This window comes from Sinohyriopsis cumingii, chromosome 17 (assembly GCF_028554795.1).
Source record: "Sinohyriopsis cumingii isolate HCF-2022 chromosome 17, ASM2855479v2, whole genome shotgun sequence".
Taxonomy (NCBI): Eukaryota; Metazoa; Mollusca; class Bivalvia; order Unionida; family Unionidae; genus Sinohyriopsis; species Sinohyriopsis cumingii.
The window spans coordinates 92961263-92978657 of record NC_142977.1 but is presented as its reverse complement, the minus strand read 5'-3'; the positions used below and the strand labels follow the sequence as shown (position 1 = coordinate 92978657).

General features: G+C 32.8%; 1 protein-coding gene across 1 annotated transcript in view; it reads left to right on the top strand.

The window, feature by feature from the left end:
- Positions 1-949: 949 nt before the first annotated feature.
- The window catches only part of LOC149779431 (2-hydroxyacyl-CoA lyase 1-like), a 77666-nt gene continuing 61220 nt past the window's right edge, over positions 950-17395 (top strand). The window contains exons 1-5 of the mRNA XM_089940092.1: positions 950-1075; positions 4162-4266; positions 9363-9403; positions 10570-10650; positions 15288-15360. Coding sequence (XP_089796218.1) covers positions 1025-1075; positions 4162-4266; positions 9363-9403; positions 10570-10650; positions 15288-15360 — 351 coding nt within the window. The 5' untranslated portion in view covers positions 950-1024. The remainder of the gene's footprint in view (positions 1076-4161; positions 4267-9362; positions 9404-10569; positions 10651-15287; positions 15361-17395) is intronic.

Below are 17395 nucleotides of genomic sequence, written 5' to 3'. Positions count from 1 at the left end.
ACACAAATATATACACACATACACAATATTCACAAATATACACAAAGGTATTCACACATACACATATATACACACATATACAAACGTATACACATAAACACACACACACATATATATACATACATATACACACATATATATACACACACATATATATGTGTGAACATTTACATATATACATATATATACACGTACATACATACATACATACATACATACATGCATGCATACATACATAAACATATACATGCATGCATGCATACATACATACATACACACACACACGCACGCACGCACGCACTCACGCACACACACACACACACACACATATATATATATATATATATATATATATATATATATATATATATATATATATATATATATATATATATATATATATATATATATATATATATATATATATATATATATATATATATATATATATATATAATTCATAATTTCTTCATACGGGCTACAACAGGCTTGATGCCTGGCCAGGTCCAGGTGGTGAAAACAATTGGTTTACTCAGGTCTTATCCATGATGGGGAATACATATCAGCATGTTATTGGTAATACATATTTTGTTACATTTATTCTCACCCCCACCCCCGTTTTTCCTCTGCATAATAGAAACGCTAATCTCTTCACATATCCCGTTTACGATTGACATCTCTCTCTCTCTCTCTCTCTCTCTCTCGTTTTGTTATGTTGATAAATCTGTCTGGCAAGTTATAGAAGTTGTTACCCGACCTAGACTGATCTATTTTGGTAATGAAATATGCTTAAAGTAGGGCCTAAGTATAACTAAGGTTTATAACGTTTCTTTCAGCAGGCCTATTTAAATGATAGAGAATTAAGTAAATTATAGAGAATTAAGTAGACATACCCGAACGATTGTTACAACTTTTGGCCGCAAGTATAGTTTGCAGACGCTATATATATGTTGGATCACCTTTGTTTTTATTGTTGTCAGTTTGGAACGTGAGACCCATTGAGAGAAAGTGAACCTGATCTGAAATGGGAGACATCGAAGGGGCTACTGTCTTAGCCAAAGCCCTTAAGGGACAGGTAAGGCAATGGATTTACAATATTATGGACCCACTTTAATGCCCTTCTAACATTTTTGATTGACACTTACTGGTCTGTTTGAGAGACCCATTTGTATACGGTGGTTTATACCATATAGTAGATAGCATATAGATAATGTAGGGGTCAGCAAAATAATGGACGAGATATAGACCTAGTTATAAAGGGTGGCCTTTTTCTAGACAGCTTCCAAGTTAGTGATCCAAATTTTGCTGTTTTTATTGGTTTTTCAAAAAAAATTATTAGACTTTTCACCGTACACTAAGGAAAGTAAAGAAGTTTGAAATTATACCAAAACGATGTCAAGTTTTACTCAGAGAAATGATGTCACAATGGTAAGACGTCGACCCTGGTTTTTATGATAGTGATTGGTTCTATTGGAGTGTGAATACGTACCAATAAAAGCGTAACTAATACTTGATGGGATGGGTCAGATGAAACTGGTACATATTTGCTTGCCTTAATAGGTTAACCATGGATAGTGATGTGATTTCATGTGATTTTTATTTTTAACGTAGCTTTAACAGTTTTTCAGTCAGATCGCTACGGTGTCTGCATTGTGGCAGTTTATAGTGATGTCTAGCACTGGGGCATCATGCCGCATACATGTAGCATGATGTCCCACCCAGTCACATTATCCTGACACCAGGCCAACCAGTCCTAACACTCATAACCTCTTAATGCTGAACGCCAAGCGAGGCAGCTGTATGTACCATTTTTTAAGTATGACTCGGCCGGGTATTGAACCCACGACCTCCTCCATCCGAGGCGGACTCTCTAACCACTATGCCACTGGAGCGGTTGTTAACCATGGATAGAGAAATGGACCTAATATGTTCTGTTTTAATATTAAATGTTGCATAACTCTTCAGAAAACGTAGAATTTCACAAATAATTGACAGGAATGACATTACATCACCGCGGGCAAAAGATAGTAAGAACATTGCTGAAAAATGAAAGCCAGAAGTCCCAAAATTGAGCAAAGTGACCTCTATATTCTCACAGGGCTGCCATGTACCAACTTTTGTAAAAACTATTTGCATATCTAGCATGCGCCCATGATAGAAAATATGAATCCAGTGGTGATTGATGAATGTATTAGGGATGTGTCCGAAACAGTTGGATGCAAATGCAGCTAAAGATATAATTGAGGTAAGTGTCTGGTCAGAGGTGGACAACTGCTAGAAAACTGAGGGGAAATATGACACATACTGAGTAGTCCAATGTTTAATTGGTCCAAAATGAAAATGGTGCTGATATGACATCCAATATGGCCACAATTGGAGCCATCTTGAAAATCTTGTTATTCCTCCTCAAAGATAGATGGCCATTTTCACAAGTGGTTTCAATAAAAGACTTCTAATGATATCTAGTTGGTCCTAAATTAAAATGGTTTCAGTCTTACATACAGTAATGCTGCAACAGTGGTTAATTTGCAAATGTTGTTATTATTTAAAAAAATTATACATGTTTTTATTACTCAGCAGTTAAAAAGAAGAAATGTTCTTGTCTTGAATACCCAGAAATATCTTTGGCCCATAGTGTCAGTCATTTTGAGTGACTTTTATTTATACTAACTCAGGATGATTCCAGAAATAAGATTTTGATGCCTAATTCCTTTTTTATCCTGAAATATGTACTTTCAGAAATTTGATTACACTTTTAGTGTTTCTAACCTCCTATCTTTCACTGTTTCTGTAATTTTGTGTATGTCATTTTATAACATTAAAAAATTAAACCTTATTTTGATCATGTATTGTAAGGAAAAAGGTCAAAATATGGTTGTGGTCCAGTAATTTAGGTTGCATATGGAATGAGGGAAAAATTCCAGCAAGCACAATTTTCTAATTTCCAATTACGATATTTCAAAATAAAATGTGTCTGCCAGTGGAAATTGGGCTGCTAGGCTGTCTTAAATAGTATAGTGAACCATCATTGCTGTAGTTAAGTACATTTCTGTCATCTTTTTTTATATACTCAAATTGCTCATATCAGCAGAATTTTGGCAAACATAATAATTATGAACATTTATTTAATTTTGATGTTACTTTGGGGTTTGGGGGGATGAAAATGAACCAACAAAAGGAAGAATAACAAAAATAGCTAAAGGTGAAAGTTCCATGATGATATTTGAGTACAAGTACCTAGAGTGTCTCCAGCTGCATGTATTTAGGTACCATACATGTTCCAACCAATTATTCTATCAAGCCCATGTAATATCTCACCTTATTTCCTTAGGGTCAGCTTGTAAGGCATTTGACACTGTTTACTAATTAACATATTTATTCCAAATTAGTTGAGTTTTGCACATATGCACGCATGGTATAATGTTTTCATTCCTTTTGTTTAATTTAATGATGGTAATTCATGTTCAGACATACTGTACAGTGTAATTAGGCTTGCATTACATCCTCTTTTTCCTTGACAAGTCCTCCTTTTTGGTCCTGATACAGATACACCCACTCTTGGGAGTATCTTCTTGTTTTAAAGTTCAAATATGGTAACCATAGAGTAATGCCAGTTGTTTATTTATCTAAGAATCTTTGGTAGGAATGGAGATGTTATCTTACTTGTGGAGAAAACTACACAGTATTCCCGGTGATCATTCTTGGGATTAAAACTAATTGTTGATTATTTTATTGTTGTGGTTTATTTTTTTGTTTTTAGTATTGTTGGGGTAATTTTTTAAAATTTATTTGCTTGTATAATGATTAAACTTAATATTCTATTTACCAAAAAATATTTCCTTGGTAGTGTGATATTATAAATGGCTAAAAATTTAATTCTGGTATTATTAAAATAAGTACTGGTAGTATGTGCTTTTCATTTGCTTTCTATCCTTTGAAAGTTACAGACTCCCAGATTTACATCAGGGACTCTTGAGATATTCATGTAGGCTGGGGACTCTTGAGTTCCATGAGTGAAGAGTCCAGAACTCATCACACACACACACACACACACACACACACACACACACACACACATATATATATATATATATATATATATATATATATATAAAATTTTACTTAATATCACATCTATAATGCAATCTTACTTTTTTATAGGGAATTGAATATGTTTTTGGCATTGTGGGAATTCCAGTTGTTGAGGTTGCCATGGCAATGCAGGCTGTGGGACTGAAATATATAGGCATGCGAAATGAACAGGCAGTAAGTTTGTTTTAATTTTTTAAGCTGTTGTTTAAAATTGCGTATTTGCCATTGTTTAAAAGTTTCCAGTTGCCATTGTTTAAAATTGCCCATTTGCCAAAGCAGAGATAGCACAGTCATTGGTATTTACAATAGTATCAAAAGCATAAAATACTCATTGGGTACTCATTAGAATATTATTAACAACAGTATATAAAGCATTGAATACTCATTAGGTACTCATTAGAATATTATTAACAACAGTATCTAAAGCATTGAATATTCATTAGGTTCTCATTAGAATATTATTAACAACAGTATCTAAAGCATTGAATACTCATTAGGTACTCATTAGAATATTATTGACAACAGCATCTAAAGCATTGAATACTCATTCAGTACTTATTAGAATATTATTGCAACAATATCTAAAGCACAGAATTGAAAATGTCCAGATTTTAGGAAAAGCCATCCAGGTACCTGTCAATCCTAATGATAAGTTACCGGGGTACCCAATCATAGGAAATTATATTGAATATGAACCTCAACATCTTTGTTGTAAGTTCATACGTGCCAACCTCCTGAAAGGTATAATCATAATTATTACTAATGTGTGTATGAGTGGCAAAATATGCAATCTGAGCATAACGAGAGTAATCTATATATTACATGCCATAATTACAGAAAACCGTATGAAAACTTTTTTTTGTGCTACTTACCAGGATCTGCAGTGAGTTATAATTCTTGTCACAAATTGGCTAAATCCATGGTAATTATGAACGGCTTGGGTACCTGAGTATCCAGTACCCATTGACACCTTTACATAGAATACCAACGAAGTATTCATTAGAATATTTTTTACAACAATATCTAAAGCATAAAATGCTCAGTAGGTACTCTTTAGAATATTATAACAATATCTAAAGCATAGAATATTCATTAGGTACTCAGTATATTATTTACAACAATATCTAAAGCATATATCTCATTAGTTACTCATTAGTATATTATTTAAAACAATATCAAAATCATATAATACTCATTAGGTTCTCATTAGAAAATTATTTACAGAAGTATAGAATACTCGTTAGGTACTCAGTATATTATTTACAACAGTATCTAAAATATAGAGTACTCATTATGTACTCATTATAATACTATTTACAACAATTTACAACAGTATCAAAAGCATAGAATACTCATTAGGTATTCATTAGTAAATTATTTACAACAATATCAGAAGTATAGAATACTCATTAGGTACTCATTAGTATATAATTGTAAACAATATCAAAAGCATAGAGTACTCATTAGGTACTCATTAGAATATTATTTACAACAATATCAAAAGCATAGAATACTCATTAGATATTCATTAGTAGAGCTGGGTACCACAAAAAATGTTGTACCATGGTATACCATGCTATTTCTGAACATACCTTGATATGTACCGCAGTATACCACAGTTATAATAAAGATCAACAGTATAATGTTCTGCATCTTATCCCTGACATTTAAAAAAAAATTCCATTCATCAGTAGCTGGAGAAATATATTGCAAAAAAAACCCACCAGACTACATCTATATGTATTATGTTATTTGAAAGCAATAATTAACTTGAGATAAAATAAAATAGCTCAAATGAAAATTGCAGGTTCCCCAATCACAAAAAGGCATTAAATGAAATTTCTTTGCGTATGTTAAAACTTGTACAAGTTGTAATCTAAACACATAAATTAAGTGGGGTGATAAAGCTTACTCAGTTGCTTGCACCCTGTAAAAGACGTTGTGTCAACATTAGAGAGCTTGTTGCCAAAAATAAGAGTGTTGACACTGAAGCCTACACTTTACTAGTTACAATATTGATATAATAGACACAAAACTTTGAGTGGGATGCCAACACATGGGCAAGATATTTATCTGAGAGGGCCAGTGAACATAAAACACACAACAGGCGAGGAAATATTAAGTGGACTTGAGAAATTATGAAATAATTCAGTATTTTCAATCAAGCTTTAAAGCTTTATTTTGAAGAACATTACCTGAATTAATATTAAGTGTAGACCAAAAAGTGAATGAAAACTGGATGGGAATGTCCAATTTGAATTTGTGTTTTAAAAAAGTGTCAGACCTCCAAGTCCTCAAGTACTAGGTTTGATTGCAGTTACATATTAGTTTATTCCTCAATTCCCAGTGATTGTATTGGCCATAGGTTTATTCATATCTATGATATTTTGTTGACTAGCAGAGTTGCTTGTGTTACAACTTTATGATCTTAAAAATGTAATCGAAAAGTTTTGTTAGTTTAGCAAATAATTTATTTCCCTAGAATACAAAAGTCATAAATTTAAAACAAATTTAAAGTATTGCAAAATAAATCCAAATAATTCTAGAATTTCTAATACAAGTTTCTAATAAAGTTCTAAATAAACTTGAATTTGAATCCAAAATAAATCCATTGCTGCTAGTGTTGAGTGGTGATGTGCCAACAACCTTTTGTTGAATCACAATAATACAATCCAAGAATATATCCTTATTTGAAATTTCAATATAAATCCAAGGCCCTGTTTTCAAGAATTCTGTTTTTGATGAGCACTTTGTATTTCCAATGAATAAATAATTTGAATAAATAAATTTCAGCTCAAATGAAATACTGGACACAACAATGATTCAGCCTCAAGATCTTATAACAGGAATGAATAATTTCTAGAAGAAAAAAGGTTATGTACTCCTCTATTTGACCTCAAGCCACAATTAACATTTTCTCCCAGAAAATATTACCCAATGAAAATTTTCATTCTAGAAGGTTCCTAATGTTTACAAAATAAAATCCAGTTATAATTAGAATGACTGTTACTAAAATTATAATATAGAATGTCATAGGCCAAGAATATTTACAGGGGAATTCCAATAACATAGATCCAGACCCGAATAAATATGTTTACTACTCAGAGAGAAAATGTTAGTTATGGTTTAGTTGTTTACAGAATTAAAACAAAATCAATTATTCAGATCAGGTAGAAAATGAATTTGTTCTGGAGAAGGTCAAGTCCAAAATACAATTATCCATATCATATAATAAAAAAAACTCAACTAAACAAAAACCCTAACAAATTAACAATGCAAATGAAATATATATATATAACATTTGTTTGTCTATTGGATTTTATTAAGAAAATATTTATTTATGAAATACTGTTTTAGATAATACACCTATATGTACTACTGGCATTTGTAATACTGCTGCATGTAATACTTGTAGATGTAATACTGTTATATATACTACTAGTATGTGTAATACTGCTATAATAATACTATATATGAAATACTGCTGTATGTAATACTTTTATATTAAGTTTGCTCTATTTTAAACATGTATATGTGATATTGCTATATGTAATATTTAGATATGCTTTGTTTTGTGAGTTCAGCACCAATTTTCAGCACATGAGGGAAGAATAACCCAGGTAGAACTACTGAAACATGGAAAGCTACTGGCAAGTTTTCTCACAAATCCAAATTTGGCTCACCCAGAGATTAAACACACATGGACAGAGGTGAAATATCACTGTTCTGTAAAGGCAAGCACTTTAAACCACTCTGCCACCTGGGACCCCTTAATACTTTGATATGTAATACTGTTATATGTAACATTTTTTTTATGTAATGCTGCTATATGTAACATTTTTTTATATAATACTGCTATATGTAATCCAAAGGTCATGCAGTTGCTGCTAGACAATGTTGAAAAGTACATCTGCATGTGAATATGTTAATAAAATTTGTAAAATGCAATAGTAAATAATATGATCTATACACAGGTTTCCTTGTACCAGTCATATTTGAATTTATTATATGCGCATTTTTTTCTCCGTTAACTTTACATTGTCAGAATCGTTCTGTACTTTATGATATTGCACACCTTCATATTCCATTCACATGCATAAAGGAACTACTTTCTATTGTAAACAAACAATGGATGCAGATGCCAGCACTTTTGATTTGTAAACAAATCATCTACACTTATGTAGTAGGCATTTTACGTTGTGGTTGTTTAAATTTGTTTCTGAATGAAGTGGACTGCCACATACCAGTTGCTTTGGCACATTCCTGTGTTAACTTTTTGATACAATGTTTCAGATTTAGGCTAGCTATACAATAGCTGCAAGAAAGGGTCCTTACAAATAATATACAAGTGTCAAGACATAAAATGTCTTCTTTAGCTGGTGATAAAAATGGCAAAAAATACACTTACAGTTTTACATCCTGAATTTCCTCAAAATGTGCTTTCTTATTTCTGCAAATCCTAATTACATTAGCCATGTCATAGGTTCTCAGTCTTATTACACATTTTGAAATTGTTCTGTAATTTTGAATATAAGTGCAATTACATCCTCCTTACTGCACTCAGAATGAAATAAGCATTAAATTCCATAGTGTCTTTTTGATAATTGCAATTGAAAGATTTCATATGTTTCCCACATTATGATTTCAAACATTCAATGACAGAAACAGAAGCACATTTGCAGATGTCAACACGCTTCTCCCTTGCTTCTTCAATCCGATGTATTTCATGTGAAATTGTCATCCATAAATCCAGTCCATAATCATAAAATTTTGTAAAAATTACCAAAATCTATTCATTCTAGATCAAATGGAAACGTTGTTACAATGCGCATTCATTCAAGTATGACTCCAAATTTCAATTTTAACTAGACAAGCCATTTTCTTTCGAAAGTTATGTCGAGCACACGACTAAGTTCAAATTTATCAGGGCAGAGTTATATGCACAGTAATAATGTTGTTTTTGTGTAATGACGAATCTGCGCTTGTGTATTTAGTTTGGAATATGGCATACATTGAGTTATTTTGTTTCTTGTTGTGTATTTTGTTAATATAACTAAGTATTAGGTAGAATTAAAAAAAATTAGCATATAATAAAAAGGTTACTGCATTTGTATGGGATAATCCTGAATATGCTTTGTTTTGTTGGATGAATATACTGCACTCCCAAGGTCGTGCAGTATTTACATCCAAAAAAAGTGGTTCATATTTTCCCATACAAATGCAGCAACCTATAAATATTAAAGTACATCTTTTCTTTCTTTCTTACCTAGGCCTCTTATGCTGCCTCAGCAGTTGGTTACCTAACTGGGAGGTAAGCATCATAGAATGTTACTACTATGTTGTTTTACATATTCTTGAAAAATATGTTTCACATATGTAAATTCCAATACAGTTCTTCTCATTACTCCAGATTATTATGTAAATTCCAAATATAGTTCTACTCATGATTCCAGACTTTCATTGACAGGCAAACAAATTTGTATTGGTAACAAAATGTTCACTGTTTACCAAGGAGGAATTATCAATCATGCATAGCTTGTATTTAAAAAATGTATTACCAGTAGTTCTTTAAGCTTTTGAGATTAAAATTACATCAACTTTCCATTTTACCATTAAAATTGTTAATTGCTTTATTAGGGCCTAATTTATGTTGCAGACATATTTTTGGTGATTCTTTATTGGTCATCAATACTTTATTGGGGTAAAGTCAGCTTGAGCACACTATAATATTCTTTGTTATAAAATGGACTCGGATATGATAGTGTCAGTATTTTAAAGCAGCTACAGAGCAAACTGGTCATGTTGCTACAGTTATAACAGAGTACACGAATTACTATTTGATATGACTAACAATATGTCAATCCAATACCATACTGGTTATAACTGACATGGTTTGCCATATTGTAAGATCATGAAGTATTTGCTCCATTATACTGTTGTTGTAATTATGTTATTGTTGTTATTATATTATTGTTGTTATTATATTCTTGTTATTATATTATTTTTGTTATTATATTATTGTTGTTATTATATTTTCTTGCAAAATCACATGAACCATAAGACTTTAGCTGCACAGATAATTTCAGTCATTGCACCTTTACCATTTTTATTGATCATTAGACTGAATTTACTGAATGTAATTAATGATTAGAAATTTTGTTGATCGTAATGATTGAACAATAAACAGTTAGAAAAATTCAGCTGCATGGTAAGATTTAAAGAACTAAGTATTAATTTCAGGAAGAAATAAACTTAATTTCTTAGACCAACCTGTTAACAAGATCACTTTTCTCGAATCTCTTAAATGGTTTTATTAATGCAGATAACTTTTAGCTTTTTAGCTAAAAAGTTTATATTGGGGACAGCTGAATTTTTGAGGAAGTTGTAGTTCTCCTAAGGTGTTATGATCAGGTAAGTATTATTGAAGAAACATATTTTAGTAGAAAAAAAAATTGTGTAGTACACTTTTCTTTGTAGGCCAGCTGTTTGCCTGACCGTTTCTGGACCAGGGATGATACATGCAATTGCTGGAATGGCTAATGCCATGGAAAACTGCTGGTGAGTGTAACCAGTGACTAAAAATCTACTGTTATTATGCAGTTATCATCATCACCACTATCATTATTATCATCATTGTCTCATTACCATGACCAGTTTTGCTCTTGATTACCGGCATATTAAGCAGTAGTGGTAGTGGCAGTGGTGATAGTGGTAGTAGTAATAACAGTGGTTTTGTTGGGTGTCATGATATATGTTTTTGTCATCAGAGTTTTCTGTGTGAAGACTTGAATAAGTATGACAATATCATTAATTTATTATCTTGCATAACAAAGTACCCATATAATTTACTTTACAAACCAGTCTGGATCAGTTTGATATTTCTTCCTCCACTTGTATTAATCATTGATTTAGCTGACACTAGTATATAGTCTTCAATAAATGTACTCACCCTCCTGAACTTTAACTCACATGTACTATAAACTGTAGTGGATTGTGGCATTTTAGGTCAAATATAGATTATGTGATAAATATGGACATTAGGAGTGACTTAGTTATTCATGGTTTTATTCCACCTTGCCAGCATTGTGCTTCTTATCTTCCATGTGAATGCCCTACAAATGTCCCAGGCATTTTAAAACAATCTGTTGTAGAGCAGAGTGGTGTGGATTTTGCCCCACATGCTACAAGAAGTAGGATACAGATTGCATTCCTTGTGTAGATAAATGGGACACTAAAGATATTTAATCTACCTTCTGTTTACGTACTTACATGCCCATTTTAGACAATCATAAATTGAGGAGTTCTTGCTGGTTCATTTGTATGCTATCATACCCCATTTAGCTGATCTTTGATCAGCAATACCCCATTTAATTGATCTTTGATCAGCAATACCCCATTTAATTGATCTTTGATCAGCAATACCCCATTTAATTGATCTTTAATCAGCCGTATCTAAATGGTACTGAACATCAGTATTGGAGGAGTAGCATTTGGAAAGGAAAGGATGCAATATATAAAAGAAAGATAAGCAGAAGATGAGTGATAATTATAAACTGTATTCATTGAAAAATTGACAATGTTATTGATATGTACAAAGATGGAAGGAAGAAGGTTTGCCAACTGCTGTAACTTCTATCTGTACCATGGTGGTTTGCCAACTGCTGTATCTTCTATCTGTACCATGGTGGTGTTCCCTAGAAATTCCATAACCTCCACAGTATTAACCTTCCAAGGAACTACTTAGGCAGGGTCAGTGCATAATTCAGTAATGTAAATGTTTGCTTCTAAAAGAAATAATTTACACAACATTCAAGTTGTTACTGCTGTTAGCCAGTTTCTAATCTTAGAACTGTAGGTAGAGTAAATTTGCAGTTTAATTAATCTTGATTACAGCATTAGTATATTTGCATCAGATTTGCAAACCACTTACAAGATTCAGTATTAAGGGCCATTTGATCTTATATCTAGTGGTCAAGGTCATATCACTGGTGCAATGCAAACAGGTGTCATATTTTATCAGGTACTCTCTTGCACACTCAGGTATACCCAAGGCCAAAAATTAGGTCCATCCTCACTATCATATCAAGTCAGGCTTTGCCTTGCTTCTGTTGGCAGATGATATATGTCAGTCATATATCTAGGTACCATGAAGAATTTTGTATAGCAGAATACCATGGTATTTTGAAACGTTCCCCAATATGTACCATAGTATACCACAATTATATTAGGGACCAACACTTCAATGTTCTGATGCAGCTGCTGACATTTTTTGTTTAATTTCTGTCTGTCAATAAGTTAGAAAAAATATCTTGCAATTATTTATAGTAAAATAACACCATATTATATCGATAGTATTATTTGGAAAAATTACTTTCAGATAAAACAAAAGAAAACATTTAATCTCAAAAGAAAATCATAGCCTCCTACCCCCCCTCCCAAAAAGATTTAAATGGCCAGTGCCTTATAGTAGATGAATTTACTATGTGCGTGTTAATTGTTGTACAAGATGCAATCTTAAAACTGTTATATAAGTGAGATAATTAAGTTTACACTATGACCAATACTGTGAAAGACATCATGCTGACATCTGGGAGCCATTGGTAAAAATAGGAAGGGTTGATACCAAAGCCTAACATTTTGTAGCTACACTATTGATATACTAGGCAAGGAAACTTTTGAGTGGGATGTCAACACCCACCCAGGCAAGATATTTATGGGGTGGGGAGTAAACAGACCTGCCACTTACGTCGATTAGGATTTCATTTAACATGGTGGTAATGAAAGTAAATATTGTGGATTAGGGGTCAATTCACATGGTGGTAATGAAAGTAAATATCATGGATTATGGGCCAATTCACATGGTGGTAATGAATATAAATATCTTGGATTAGAGGCCAGTTCACATGGTGGCAATAAATGTAAATATCATGAATTATGGGCCAGTTCATATGCTAATACATGTAAACCATTGATTAGGGGACACTTCACATGCTAATGCATGTAAACCATTAATTAGGGGACAGTTTGCATGCTCATACATTTAAACAAATTATAAGATGACAGTTTGCATGCTTATACATGTAAACCATTAATTAAGGGACAGTTTACATGCTCATACATGTAAACCATTAATTAGGGGACAATTTGCATGCTCATATATGTAAACCATGGATTATGGGACAGTTCCCATGCTGATACATGTAAACCATTAATTAAGGGCCAGTATATATGCCAATACACGTAAACCATTAATTAGGGGCCAGTTCATATGCTAATACATGTAAACATTGTAGATTAGGGGCCATTTCACATGATAAACTATATAGTATACTGCTTGAAATATGGGATTTTTAAAAAAAAAATCTTAATTTTCACATTCAGTGTGGCAAGAAAAAAGTCATGGTTGACAGGACTCAGTTGTAGCATACATTGCACAGCATTATACATAAATTTTATTTACAGATCATATTGATAGAAGTTTATTTAAACATCGTTATTTACTTTTGAAATGCATGTTTGTTAACAACCTCTGTTTTGTAAAATTTTCTTTTAAAGAAACACTCATTCTGATTTGTGTACTGCTGTACAGTTTCTTAGTCATCGTAGATCATACGGAAGCATTCCATGCACATATCCACTCGGTACATCTGGTTGCATTATCTAATTGTTTCATCATGCACATGTATGTATCAGTAGCAAGCAATATCAAGGGATGTTTTACCTAAATTGTCAGATACATTCTACAAAGACATGTCTTACATACTTTATCTAGCATAATAATCAGTAAAAAAGACTTGCAGCAACTGAAACAGTCACTTCTTGATCTGTGTATAACATGCATTGTCGCAGAATTGTAGCCGAGTGGGTTTTTGGATGAAATGAACAAGCCAAACACAATGTAAGAAAGATGGAAATTTATGAATGAGTTAATAATGATAAATATATGATGTAAAAATACAATTGAAAATAAACAAAACAAATATTGAATAAAATGAAGTGCAGATCCAAGAACCCTCATGGGCTGTACTTACCCCTTTAACAGTATGTCGTTCAACAAGAACAAAATTATAAAGATTCAAAAATAATCTTACACACGATTCAAAATACTCTTAACACACCTCAAGATTCAAAATAATCTTGATACAACAAAAGATTCAAAATAATCTTTGACACAAATAAAGATTCAAAATAATCTTTGACACAACTAAAGATTCAAAATAATCTTATCATGACTAAGATTCGCAATAATCTTATCCCGACTAAGATTCACAATAATCTTATCATGACAGACAGCGTTGTTCTGGAAGCTCCAGATGACTCCAAGAAACTTTAGACTGCTTCGTACAGCTTCGGACCGCTCTAGTTATATTCACAATAACATTTCATATACATTCATGGCTACAGACACGGTAAGCTACCATAATAGACAGTTACTATAACAGTCAGCTACAAACAGTCAGAATCATCTTCAAACACAGTCAGAAACAGCTTCCAACACAGTCACAGCTTCCAACACAGACACAGCTGCCAACACAGACGCACAGACGCAGACGCAGCTACAGATTCACATACGCAGCTATAATAAAACCAAATGGGACATAATAGTTTATGCATAATTTCTATATATATGATATTACTTTTAAAAATCTGCGTTGTAATAAACATTATTACGCGATAACACAGTACAAACCGAACAAGCTTCGCCTATCAAATAAATAGAATGTAAATTTAACACTTACCCCTATGGCTGGAGAATAAAGGAGAGTGTATACTCCTTGACGTGATCCAAAAAATGACCAGTGTGGTTTTTCATGATTCGTCTTACTTAAATCCATAGGAGAGTGAGTACAAGTCGGGGTAGAATACCCGTGCACCTCATGTTAGTCATGATACCTGACACAAGTAATCTGTGGCTAGGTACATGTTAATACAGTCGCTTACCTGGAAAAACACATTCACCCTATATAACGTTGTACGCATGTACAACGAGAAATAGTCTAATTGTTTTAAGACAAAACCAAGTTATTTCTTTGCCTTATTCTGTGACATGCATATTATAATAACAGTGAGTTATTAGTGAACATAATGGGTAGATGGGGGGAAAGGTTTAGTTTCTAATAAATTAAATTTATATTCAATGGCATTGCTTTTGTTATTATAAACCAAGTACCTGTTTAGAACCCTTTACATTGCAGGCCTTTGATTGTAATTGGGGGCTCATCAGAAGAAAGCCAAGGAAGTACTGGGGCCTTCCAAGAATTTCCACAGGTAGTTGGAATCAATAGATGCCTTTAGCATGAATCTCCATCTGACTTGATTGATTAGTCATGCATTACATCTAGTATCATTTCATACACTGACCATAGTACTTGTTTCTTCTGTACCATGCCAACATGTTCTCTTAACAATCCACTGTTGTACACTTCAGCCAGTTTCCATAACTGGCAAAAACTAAATAGATTTCATTGCAGGGAAGGCCTATGTTCCATTTGGATTTTAGTCAAAATCTGGATATTAAGCAGAATTCCCATTGGGATTTGAAATATATCAATGGCTAATATACATAATTTTGTCAAAATCTGGTTATCCAACAGAATTCCCATTTGGGATTTGAATAGTATCAATGGCTAATATAGATGGTTTTGTCAAAATCTGGATCTTAAGCAGAATTCCCATTTGGGATTTGAATAGTATCAATGGCTAATATAGATGGTTTTGTCAAAATCTGGATCTTAAGCAGAATTCCATTTGGGATTTCAAATAATATCAGTGGCTAATATAGATGGTTTTGTCAAAATCTGGTTATCAAGCAGAATTCCCATTTTGGATTTGAAATGTATCAATGGCTAATATTCATGGTTTTGTCAAATATCTGGTTATCAAGCAGAATTTCCATTTGAGATTTGAAATTCAGTGGTTCCCCCCTCTTTTACGGCCACCCATTTCTGCACTGGGAAAGTGGTCTTTTCAGAGAGGGGACTAAATTTTTTGTGAGAAGTATATGTAATGTACGTAGTAAGAAAGCTACATACTTCAAAGCATTTAATATCTTCATTTAATATCTTCACTTAAAAGTAACATTAATTATTAAAAGGTTCTTGTTATAATAATAGACTTATTTCAACTGAATATACATTAATCATTTTGATTCTTGGCATAAGCGTGATATGCGAGAGGGTATTGTTGTCATGCACATTGAAAACCATTCAAAAACATCATTTAAATCTTGGTACATACATAATTCAATTTCCATTTGCTCCATTTTCCCACTGCTGCTGAATAACCTCCTTATCGGTTATGATGTTATTTATTCAAGTATTTTCAACATAAAATTGTTTTATTCGAGTCTTTTCTACATAAAATTGTTTGGCAAGTCCCCCCTCCCCACCTCACCTGATGTCGTTGAGTAGAATAACTGACTTTCTTCTAAAATAATGTCTCCATTTATGTGGTGACATGTTAATGTTTGGTAATAATGTATTCGGATGTTGCTAATCATATGCGATTTAATTATGCAGACAAAACTTTTGTAGAGTGGATGAAATGCCTTCTTCTTAAAGGAAGTGATAAATGTGTTGTCACATGATTTTTCTGTCTTTGTTTGATACCCTGTTTTGTTCAGTTTCTCTGTGTGTGTGTTAATGCAAAAATCTATTTTTAGCCTATGCTGACCCTGTTATGATCTTGACAATTATGTCCGGTTGTAATCATCAAAGAGAAGAATTGGACGGATGTGTGAATCCCAAAACTGTTTTATAACATTGTTGAGCCCATTTTCTGTAAATGTCTGCTTTTATAGACAATAATATAATATTAATCTAATTGTTACATGTACTTTAGTCAAACTTCTTTCAGTAATGGAAATTTGACATTGGGAGACATGTATCGATGATGGAGATAATCTGATTACTTACCTTGCATCATGATATGAAGTAATTATTGGTTCTGGATACATTTGAAATAATAAGTGGCTGCTAGTGAGGGGAACATTTTACATGCTGGCCACTGGATGTGTTAGAGGGGTACTTTTGAACACAGACTCGTTGGTGCCAAGGGATTCTGACCGTAAGAAGCGGTGGCTGCCGGTCGGTGGGGGGGGCGCGTTCAAGAGGGGGACTACTCTCAATGGCTAATATACATGGTTTAAGACTCTTCATTTAATTTGTCTATGCTTGATTTGTTATGATGTGCAACTGTCTGTTGCCAGGTTTTTTTCTGCACAATAACTCGGTTGTTCACCATCTACAGTTAACCAAATTTGTGGATGACCTTTACTTGGGGTAAGAAAGAAGGCTGGTGATTT